The 12,204-nt window shown below is 40.2% G+C and overlaps 1 protein-coding gene across 1 annotated transcript in view; it reads left to right on the top strand.

The window, feature by feature from the left end:
• Window positions 1–12,204, top strand: part of PRKCE (protein kinase C epsilon) — a 582,018-nt gene that overhangs the window by 394,685 nt on the left and 175,129 nt on the right. The window contains exon 10 of the mRNA XM_006159896.3: window positions 2,472–2,645. Coding sequence (XP_006159958.1) covers window positions 2,472–2,645 — 174 coding nt within the window. The remainder of the gene's footprint in view (window positions 1–2,471; window positions 2,646–12,204) is intronic.

Here is a 12,204-nt window from a genome sequence, read left to right as displayed (position 1 = left end):
GTCTCTCTGTTCTGAGGTCCAGGCAGTTCCCCAGGGTCACATGTCCTCACTTGTCCCAGACCCTTGAAAGCAGCAATCTAAAGGCAGTCAGCTGATGGAGCTGTAGGCCCACTCTGCCCTTCTCCAGAGCCCTGAGGGCACAGCCCTTTTACCTGCCCCCATCCCATCCTGAGGTCACCCCTGGAGGACATAAGGTAACTGGAGTTTACCTAAACAACAACTGAAGCAGTCACATTCTTTAGATCCTGGCTAAATAAGAAACTAGACCTTAGTCCTAGGTGTAATCCTGAGATGTGAGCAGGACTTGGTTTAATTTTGCACCAGAGTCAAGGAAAACAAGCAGACTCAGAATTTTAAGATTTTCATATAGTGTTGGCAAGTTGAGAACTTTGACTCTGAGTGTTTAGATTGTTTCTTAGGAAAAATCACAGCCAAAGTTTGAGCCAATTGAGTAAGAATTTCCTAGTTAAGCTTCTGAGTTGCTACAGCTTTGACAACCTCCACTGGAATACTGTACTCAGGAGTTAATTAAAAATACAAAGGTTTGTGACATTTGTAGGTAAATAAGTGCAAAAATATCAAATGATAGAAAAACTTTAAGAAAATAGAACTAATAATTAACTCTATAGCAAAGGACTCATGGTTCCAGCTTTAACATTATAGAAGGAACCGTAAAGGCAAAGAATGACATATTTGACTATATATAAAATAAATTATTCTATTTGGGACCAGCAGTTAGCGTAATGGCTATGTCGCTGAACTCTCATGTAGCCGATCGCAGTTCAAGTCTCGGACCTGGTGGCTTAAACTCACACCAGGCACGTGTGCGTGCATGCCCAAGATCCCAAGAAGAGAATGGAGGAGACGGGGTTGTGGTGTGGCCATCCCCCCTGGGGGCTTATTTCTCGCTTTCTATTTCTCTGTCTTTCTGGCAGCGAGCACATGTGCCCTATAGCAAAAACCTATCAAAAAATTATTCTATTTGATAAAAATAAATAAATAACAGGAAATCAAAAAATAAATTTAGAAAACACTTTGCAAAAAATAAAAGATTAGGGCCAGCCCTGTAGCCCAATAGTTAAGGGAGTTGGATACCACATGGTTAGTTGTGACGCAAATCCTGGTACCAGAGGCTTGAAGAACATGGCTGGCTAAAATCCTAACAGGTTGGAGAAATGGCAGAGAGGGATTGCAGCATGACCATGCCCCATTTGGGGATGCTTTCTCCCCCTCTCTGTCTGTCTCTCTATTTCTATCTCTTTCTCTCTCCCCGCTCCCCTCCCCCCACTCTGTTAGTTTCTTGTGAGTGCACACACCCTCTGGCAATTAAAATCTAGAAAAAGAAAGTTAAGGGTAATATCTTTATATTTTGTACATGTATAAATTTCTTAGAAAATAAGACAGTAGATGACTAGACAAAGGAGACAACTCACACTGAAAGAAACACAAGTAGAAAGCAAATGTGTTTAAAGTTGCAAGTTAAAACAGCGTCAAGGTAAAATTTCATACCTCATAGACAAGCAAAAAGCCTTTTAAGTGAAAGCACCTGATGTCGATAAGTTACCTTGAAACTAAAACTCATCTGCATTGCCAGTGACATATTGTATTTTACATCCTTTTTTTGAAAATCAAGAAATGTACAAAATGCTTAACTTTTTAAATCTTCTGAGATTAAAACAAATTAAGGATGTAAACTAAGAAAAATTTTGTAAAATTATGTACAAAGATACTAATATAATTTATTTATATAATTAGATACAACTTAAGTGTATAATATGAGGGAAATAGTTGAGTAAAATGTGGTATATTTACTTTGAACTGACTCTCAGCAACTCCGATAACAGAGATCATATAGAAAAATGCTTATAAAGTATTCCGTTAATAATTGCTCTTTTGGGGGCCAGCAGATGGCATAGTGGTTACGTTGCTGGACTCCCACATAGCCAACCGTGGTTTGAGTCCCAGGTCTGCAGGCTTGAAAATCATGATGGGCATGTGCACATGCATGTGACCAGGATCCGAGGAAGAAACTGGAAGAGAAGGAATTGTGGCATGACCATCCCCACTGGGGGGTGATTTAATATTTTCCCTCTCACTGTCTCTGTCTGCGTCTCTCTCTCTCTCTCTCTGGGAAGCACACAGAGGTTTTTCCCCTATGGCAAAAACCTCAGAAAAATTGCTCTTTTTGCTATACCACAATTGCAAGTTTAAGTCCATATAATATGTGAATAATCATTTAATAGATGTATATTGAACAAACCTTTGCCAGAGAACTTTGTCAGAAATTTAATATAAATAAATTGTACTAGCTATATTAGGATGGGTAGTTTTTTAAAAACATTTTTAAATGCTACTATAATATTTAAAATTAAAGGAAAAATTTGTTTTTAAAGGAATTGGAATTAACTTGTGTTTTCCCTTTCGATTCCATACATGCATAGATTGATGGGGATCATTTTGATCAATTACAGGTCATGTTGGCAGAACTCAAGGGCAAAGATGAAGTATATGCTGTGAAGGTCTTAAAGAAGGACGTCATCCTTCAGGACGATGACGTGGACTGTACAATGACAGAGAAGAGGATTTTGGCTCTGGCACGGAAACACCCGTACCTGACCCAACTCTATTGCTGCTTCCAGACCAAGGTACGTTTAGGATGAAGCTGGCTGACCATGATCTGGGGGCAGCACTCTTAGGGCCCTGTGATTTCTTGACTGTCAGATAAAATATCAATTTTGGATTCTCTACATTCTTCTCTCAGACTTTGTAAAGTTGAATAGAGCTCACTCTTGAAAAGATGAGTGTATATTTGAGCATCAGCATCTTTTTTAAGGGCATGGAATTTTCCATTCAAGGTTGTGCTTGCAAAAGGATGAGAGAGTAGAACTCTCTGCAAATATAGCCAGACAAAACCAGATGTCTAAACCCAGTGTTTGCTCATTGGAAAAACTAACAGGCAAGGTTAGTTCTTGCTCAGCTCCTAACTTCCTATTGCTAGTCAAATGATTTAACTTCTATGTTGCTGTCAGCTTGAAGAACATGGCTGGCTAAAATCCTAACAGGTTGGAGAAATGGCAGAGAGGGATTGCAGCATGACCATGCCCCATTTGGGGATGCTTTCTCCCCCTCTCTGTCTGTCTCTCTATTTCTATCTCTTTCTCTCTCCCCGCTCCCCTCCCCCCACTCTGTTAGTTTCTTGTGAGTGCACACACCCTCTGGCAATTAAAATCTAGAAAAAGAAAGTTAAGGGTAATATCTTTATATTTTGTACATGTATAAATTTCTTAGAAAATAAGACAGTAGATGACTAGACAAAGGAGACAACTCACACTGAAAGAAACACAAGTAGAAAGCAAATGTGTTTAAAGTTGCAAGTTAAAACAGCGTCAAGGTAAAATTTCATACCTCATAGACAAGCAAAAAGCCTTTTAAGTGAAAGCACCTGATGTCGATAAGTTACCTTGAAACTAAAACTCATCTGCATTGCCAGTGACATATTGTATTTTACATCCTTTTTTTGAAAATCAAGAAATGTACAAAATGCTTAACTTTTTAAATCTTCTGAGATTAAAACAAATTAAGGATGTAAACTAAGAAAAATTTTGTAAAATTATGTACAAAGATACTAATATAATTTATTTATATAATTAGATACAACTTAAGTGTATAATATGAGGGAAATAGTTGAGTAAAATGTGGTATATTTACTTTGAACTGAGTCTCAGCAACTCCGATAACAGAGATCATATAGAAAAATGCTTATAAAGTATTCCGTTAATAATTGCTCTTTTGGGGGCCAGCAGATGGCATAGTGGTTACGTTGCTGGACTCCCACATAGCCAACCGTGGTTTGAGTCCCAGGTCTGCAGGCTTGAAAATCATGATGGGCATGTGCACATGCATGTGACCAGGATCCGAGGAAGAAACTGGAAGAGAAGGAATTGTGGCATGACCATCCCCACTGGGGGGTGATTTAATATTTTCCCTCTCACTGTCTCTGTCTGCGTCTCTCTCTCTCTCTCTCTGGGAAGCACACAGAGGTTTTTCCCCTATGGCAAAAACCTCAGAAAAATTGCTCTTTTTGCTATACCACAATTGCAAGTTTAAGTCCATATAATATGTGAATAATCATTTAATAGATGTATATTGAACAAACCTTTGCCAGAGAACTTTGTCAGAAATTTAATATAAATAAATTAATTGTACTAAATATATTAGGATGGGTAGTTTTTTAAAAACATTTTTAAATGCTACTATAATATTTAAAATTAAAGGAAAAATTTGTTTTTAAAGGAATTGGAATTAACTTGTGTTTTCCCTTTCGATTCCATACATGCATAGATTGATGGGGATCATTTTGATCAATTACAGGTCATGTTGGCAGAACTCAAGGGCAAAGATGAAGTATATGCTGTGAAGGTCTTAAAGAAGGACGTCATCCTTCAGGACGATGACGTGGACTGTACAATGACAGAGAAGAGGATTTTGGCTCTGGCACGGAAACACCCGTACCTGACCCAACTCTATTGCTGCTTCCAGACCAAGGTACGTTTAGGATGAAGCTGGCTGACCATGATCTGGGGGCAGCACTCTTAGGGCCCTGTGATTTCTTGACTGTCAGATAAAATATCAATTTTGGATTCTCTACATTCTTCTCTCAGACTTTGTAAAGTTGAATAGAGCTCACTCTTGAAAAGATGAGTGTATATTTGAGCATCAGCATCTTTTTTAAGGGCATGGAATTTTCCATTCAAGGTTGTGCTTGCAAAAGGATGAGAGAGTAGAACTCTCTGCAAATATAGCCAGACAAAACCAGATGTCTAAACCCAGTGTTTGCTCATTGGAAAAACTAACAGGCAAGGTTAGTTCTTGCTCAGCTCCTAACTTCCTATTGCTAGTCAAATGATTTAACTTCTATGTTGCTGTCAGGTCAAATGAAAAAAAAAAGAGTAAAAGGACACCCTAACCACTTCTAACTTGTTTAATGTCATAGGTAAAAGATGTAAACAAATAATTAAAATAGTGAAATAAAAATACTGTGTAAGGTAGCATTTTTAATTTACCTTGTTAGGGGCCCTGGGAACCACAAGGTGGCAGTAAAGAAACGAAGATAATCTAACTGAATTGCCTGGTGTGACCTCTGAGTATCAGAACTGATATGGTACTTAGTAAGGAAGAAATGCCAGTGTTCTTCATGACTCTCTTCTCCGGGGTGGGGGTATTAGTCTTTCAGGATGCAATATGGATTTGTAGTGTTTGCCTTCTTGAGAAGACAAAGATGATCTCACTCAGAACTCCTGCCTGTGGCATCTGGAGCCAGATAGTAGGGGTGGCATAAAGGAGAGGATATCCCTTGTTCTCTGTCATACTCTTGCCTCCATGTTGTTGAGAATGCTGGTCTTTCCGCATATAATTCAATCATTTTTCATTTGGTCATTTGGCAAATTTTAATTTTACTTTTATTGAATCCCTCCCCTATGCCCATACTATGCCAGGTGCTGGAAATGATACCCAGTTCATGATTTCAGGGAGTTTATGACCTCTTTGATATGCTGTTCCCTATATATATCTCCCAGGACCCATCTGAAAAGTTGTAAGAATAAAGGAATCTGCGGAATGTAGTTTGGGATGCCGCTATCTCCACCTCTCAGTCTTAACACGCATTTGTTTATTAGAGTCCCTGAGACCTGCAAGGAAAACAAAGTAACCTTTGTTTAATCCACTATTTCCCAATTTATTTGGTCCCTAGCTCCTGATCTCTTCCCCCCAACCACCATACACACACCTATCACACCCTGGAAAACACTGATCTGATGGAATTTTCCTATCCCTCTGATCTCTTAGAAGAATAAGAAAGACCTCCTGAAATATCTTCTAATCATCCTGCTTATCCTTCAGTGAAATTTATATTTCTTCTCTTTGAAATTTTTCTCAGAGAAACTATTTACTAAGAATCTCTCTCTTTTCTGGACAGTGGGATTTATAGGTTAGTACTTGTGCTTGTATGTACATATTCAGAGTCTAACATGATAATCGAAGATAAACAATAGGGTCAATTTTGCTTCCTCTACTAGAGCTTAATTCTAGATTGAGATGTGTATCTTTCTTAGGGCCCCATACCTGGTAAATATTCACTGTCAGAATCAGAGACTTTGGAAAATTTTAATTTTCTAGAAGGCACATGCACTTGCCAGAGAGGGACAAGGAGAGAAAGTGAGAAAGCGCCCTATTTGGGCTGGTCACATCACATTCCCTTCTCCTCCATCTTCTCTCAAGGTTTTGGGCATGCACATGCACATGGTCCCAGTGTGTTTTTCAGGCCACTGGATCTGGGACTTGAATTGCATACTTGGCCATGTGGGGCCCAGCCCCCTTAACCATATGCCACTGGCTGGCCCAAAAGATATATATCCAGTCTCCTCTCAGGATCTCGGGCACACACATGTGCCCAGCATGAATTTAAACCACCGGGTCCAGGACTCGAACTGCGGTCAACTACATGGGAGTCCAGCAATATAGCCATTACACCATCGGCTGACCCCCCCAAAAGACTTTTTTAAAAATCACCTTTTTCTATTTCTCCTTTTGCACCAGTGAGAAAAATTAGGGTTCAGAGAAGCTAAAATATTTTACCCCCAGGCACTTCATACTGACAGAGTGAGACCCGGAATCTCAACTGGTCTCTGAGAATGCCAATGCAGTAGGGCCTTGCTCTGATGTCACATTGCTACTTTCTTGTACCCAACTCAGCCCAGAGTCCCCTCCATGGAGGAATCTTCCCATTACTCCTACCCTGTCCTCAGCGGGCAGCTATCTCTCTTACTGTTGGAGATGGTGGCTTCCTAGGCAGGCAGCCACACTGGCATTCTCTCTTTGGACATATTGCCAAGAGGTCCAACACCCAGGGAGGGTCCAGTCTAATTATGAGGACTCTGTGGAGCCCCTCTATATGGTGAATCTTGGGAAGCCACAGTTAAGTCATTTTGGTGAATGATGGGGAAGTGGGAATAGATCATTTAATGTCAGCAATGTTCCATGCATTATAAAATATTGAGGCTGAGGTTCCTCACTGTGTGGCAGCTGTGGGAGCACAGATGGTGTTAAATAACACCATGAGTTTCCATTATGGCAGAACAAAAGTCAAACTGACATGGATATTGCGTTCTGGGTGACTGGAAGGTAAGGATAGGGGACGGGGAAAGAAGGAATGTCCTCTGGAGTTGAAACATTTACGCTTTTCTCAGGCCAGTGTTGGTTACCTCCAGTTACAGGACCAACTCTGTGCTGCCTTCCTTTGCCCCACAACTCAGCAGAACAGTGTTTTTCATGCCATAGATGTCTATTCTCCCAAATTTTCTAAAGCAAATGGTATTTTAACCTCACTGAAGGACCTTAGCTTACTGCAAAAATAAACTTTACAAAGAATCATCTTATAAACCCCCCAAATGAACTTTTAAAAATGTGACTTTTCTTACGACAACAATTAGTCATGGTTTTAAAGACTGGCTATTATACACCTGTCTCTGAAGTAGGTGGTGCACATGGGATTATTAGCAAGAAGAAAGATAAGTCTCAAGTGGAGGGCTTTACTAAATAAGAGATTGAGAAGTCTTACAAACTCCACAAGCACAGCAGCAGCCAGCGTGCAATGAGTAGGTTCTCGGTGAGGACATTCAAAGGAAAACACTCAGAGGAGGGAGTGCTCTGTAGGAGCCAGTGGAGGGGCCCTAGCCAGCCTTTAAAGGGTGGGGAGGATTTGAACAGGATTGAGTGGGAATGAGAGTGGGGTCAGCAGCCTTGGTTTGTTGTTAGTTGAGTTTCACTTTTCCTGAAAAGAAACATAAGTTGCTCTGACCTACCGGGAGCCTGGTTTTGAGCAATACTCGGTAACACATGATTCGGGAACACAAAGACCTGATTGCAAGCCTATTAGGATTTCTTTCATTCCTGTTTAATTATTACCCACAGAGCAGCAATAATGTTAAATAAGGTTTAATTATTTTTAGACAAGGCTTTTGGAAGAAATAGCCCTTTTAGCAGCATTCCCTTGACAACTTCCTAGGGCGGGTGCTACATTCGGGTGCCTAGCAGGACTTAGAAATGTGTAAGATGAGGGTATCACATCTGACATGGCAACCAGTGATGAGGATGGTGCAAACCCACTGGCATTCATCACGGTGGTATAGTCAAATCTGGTCACTGTAGCTCCAGAGTGACCAAGTGACAATTGAGTGATTTGTACCTTTCTGAATAAGCCCACCTGCCCCTAGGCTCATGCTCTGGTCATTCATTCTCCATGCAATATAGAAGGACAGAAAGTAAATGAAATGTCTCCAAGGTTCCAGTGCTAGTGAGAAAGGGTAGAGAGGCTGTAAATTAAGCCAATAACATGGGTTTCAGTCTATTTCAAACCAGTATGCTTGACTCAAGTTCCTGTTATGCTGTGTTCTTTTTAATCTGCTAGGGCATCCTGAATGCAAGGGACATCTACAAAACTACATTTAGTTAACTGTCAAAATGTAAAATACAGTAAAGGATGAAGGGGCTTTTGGATCAGATGAGTGGCCTCATTTCTTCCCAGGTCCTCTCTTACTCCTAGAAAACCCTGAACATAGTTTTTATTTTGTAAAGATATTATGCTCATCAAAACTGTCATAACCATAAAGAATTATATCTGTCAATATGTACAGGAAACTAAAATATTTACGTAAAACTGCCAGGTGACTTTTAAATAGATAACAGTAAGTTATTGTCAGTAGTATTTAGTTTTTTCTTATATGAGTCAAAATGTTTGTTTTCTCATACACAAACTGTTTCTTGCTTTAAAAGTTGTTATGGCCTATAATTATTAAAGTGTACAACTGTACAAGTGTACAATTATTTACCGAGAATCCACAGGTACCAGACATGTGCTAGCTTCTGGGAGTACAAGACTGAAAACATGAAGTCTGAACTCCTGAGATTAGTGTCGGGTGACAGTGAAGACTGATACTCTGTAACATGGCAGTTTCTCTAGGGGAGTCATGTAGGTGATACATTTAAAGTTCTAAGAAGACAGTTTGGAAGGCTTCCTGGCAGGGGTAGAACTTAAGCTGGACCTTGAAGCATGGGTAGCATTTGGAAAAGTATAGGGACAAAGTGACAGCTGATGATACCTAGTAATTATGCCCAAATACCATTTTCATTATTTTTCTAATGCTAGAACTCCCAACTCATTCTGTGACCTGCTTCTTCCAAGGAAGTGAACATGGCTGAACCACCAGGAAGGAGGAAAAGAAAGGGAGGGTATTTGGATATAAAGAAATCCTTACCACAGATCAGATGCTGATTGGTAGGTAGCTCTCAGCTTTGGGCTGAGGCACCCTATAAGGCCTTAAAAGTCATGAGCTTGGTCAAGGTCAAGGTTTAGGAGAAGAAGTGACTTAAAGAATTCTCTCTTCCGGAACCAGCAGTTAGCGTAATGGCTATGTCACTGGACTCCCACGTAGTCGACCGCAGTTCGCATCCCGGACCCGGTGGCTTAAAACTCACGTGTGTGCGTGCCCAAGATCCCGAGAGGAGAATGGAGGAGAAGGGATTGCGGCGTGACCATCCCCCCTGGGGGGAGATTTCTCGCTTTCTGTCTCTGTGTCTCTCTCTGTCAGTCTGGCGAGCGCACGCGCCCTATAGCGAAAATCTCTCCAAAAACAAAAAAAGAATTCTCTCTTCCAAGTTCCCATTCAGGCATTGACCACAGATAAAAGAGCCATTGAGAGGTGGGTTTGTTTTTTGTTTCTTTTTTTTATTTATTTTTTCCAGTTGCAGGAAATAAAATTCCCAGGCATTTTTGGATTCTGTGTATTTGTATTTATGATCCCCATTGGGAAACCATCCACTCCAACTAGATCCCACAAAACCTGTCTTGCATCATTTCACCCATGATTTTTCCTCTTTAAAAAGTTTAAGCTCTACACAACTGTACCCATCCCCCACACTGTGGCATTTCCTGCCAAGCCTGGGAAGCCAAATCCTGGAGGGCTTTGCTGTGAAGGAAACAGAGGGTGAACTCCTAGAGAATCTCCTTTGGCCAGCCTCCCTCCCTGTCCTGAGGGAAATGCAGCATGGAAAAAAAATCCTTAAAAAGCAGCTGGAGACATTTTGCAAATGCATTTTAATAATCTGTGTAAGCATATAGGAAGTACTGCTGAGAAGAAGTACTGACCATGTAGAAGAAAAATTGTAATTTCAAGGAACTCTGATTTTTTTTTTTTGACTGTTAACTCTGCAGAATAGCAAACACTAAAGCAAAGCAAAACAAAACAAAACAAAAACAGTGGAAAATTAGGCTGTTGGTAGGTTTTGTTTCATTTTGTTTTCTTTAAAAGATGGCTGTGTCAGATTCGATCTAAAAGAACTGAGAAAGCAATTGAATGAAGTGTGGCTCTCTTCCCTGCTAGACTATACTTTCTGTAGCAGCATGACTTTGAAGAAGTTGGAGGGGTTTTGTCCAGATTTGGTGAGTGCTATAAGGGAGTAGATTAAGATATTCCATATCATGAGTTGCTTTGTGGGTCAGGCAGTCACCTGCGACTCAACAGGTTTGTCAATAAAAGATTTCAAATAGAGATAGTCTCAGTAATGTTTTAACAGATTTCAGTCAAGTGAGGTCCATGGTGGAGTTTATAGGATTAGTGTCGACAGAAGTGGTTACCAAAGTGAATTAGACTCTTGCAAACTCCGTGTCCTGACTTCTGAAGATCATCCTTGCCTGACAGTGGACAACAATGCCATTTCTCCTAATAAACCAGATAGCATATCCTAATAGAGAGCTGCTGGCTTACATATCATTGCAGGGCATAACAAGTCCCAACGATGGCAGATCCTTCGGTCAGGTAGCAGGGATAAGTTCATTTCCTTGAGGAGATATGAGAACCGTAGAAGGGAGTGTGTTATTGGGGTGTTCTGTGTATAGACAAGCTGGAAGTTCTCCAGCCCGTCAGAGAAAGGAGATAGCAGTTGTCATAAGCAAGGTTTCACAGAGCAGGGGGACTTCACCCAGGTGTGACTAAAGGAAAGGTTATAGAGTTTATTTAACGCACACATGCCCTCAGGACAGAGGTGTATGTAGGCTGTTGATCCAGATGCTGCTGCGTCATATAACTCCTTTGCATATGAGGAGACCTTGGGTTTGAATAGAACAATTGCTTTTGAAAATGCTTTAATTTATATCAGTCATCTCACATTTTCCTAATGATGTCTCTATGAAACAATTTTGTTACTCCTTTTGCCGCCCCCCCATTTTTTTCTTTAATTGTAGTAAAATAACATACATTTACTATCTTAACAGTTTTAAATGTACAATTCAATGGTATTAAATACGTTCATGATACTGTGTACCCATCCCTACATCCAGCTCTGTAACTTTTCATTTTATAAATCTGAAACTGTATATATTAAAGAAGGAGGAACTCCCAGGGCCAGTGAGTGGCATGGTGGTTAAGGCTCTGGACTCTCACATGGCTTACAGTGGTTTGAGTCCCAGACCTGGCAGCTTAAAATAATGCTTGGTGCGTGTGTGTGCGTACCCCAAAATCCCAAGAGGAGAAGTGATTGTAGTGTGGCCATCCCCCCTGAGGGTTGATTCTCACTCTCTGTCTGTCTCTGAAGAGCCCACTCACACTATGGCAAAAACCTTTAAAAAAAAAAAAAAAAGGAAACTCTCCATTACCCTTCTCCATAGCTCTTGGCATTAACTATTCTATTGTCTGTCCCTATAATTTTGACTACTCTAAGTACTTCATGTAAGTGGAGTCATGTAGTGCTTGCCTTTTTGTGACTGGCTTACATGGCATAAACTTAGCATAATGTTTCAAGGTTTATCTTATGTTGTAGCCACGTGTCAGAATTTCCTTCCTTTTTAAGGCTGAATAATATTCCATTTTATATATATATCCGATTTTACTTATCCATTCATCTGTCAATGGACACCTTGGCTGCGTCCATGTTGTAGTTATTAAGAGTGATGTTGCTATGTCTGTGGCCATATTTTGTTGTCAGAAAAGTCATGATATATTTTTTTCTGTGTAAAAATACACCATGAATTTGCTGACAACCCAATACAAATATCTCTTTGAGATTCTGTTTCTAATTCTCCTGGCTAACCAGAGGAGGGATTCCTGAATCACAGTTATTAACCTGACAAGAAGGCTGAGCATAATAAGTGAA

This window comes from Tupaia chinensis, unplaced genomic scaffold (assembly GCF_000334495.1).
Source record: "Tupaia chinensis unplaced genomic scaffold, TupChi_1.0 Scaffold000661_1, whole genome shotgun sequence".
NCBI lineage: Eukaryota > Metazoa > Chordata > Mammalia > Scandentia > Tupaiidae > Tupaia > Tupaia belangeri.
The sequence above is the reverse complement of the archived record's forward strand: the minus strand, read 5'-3'. Positions and strand labels throughout refer to the sequence as shown.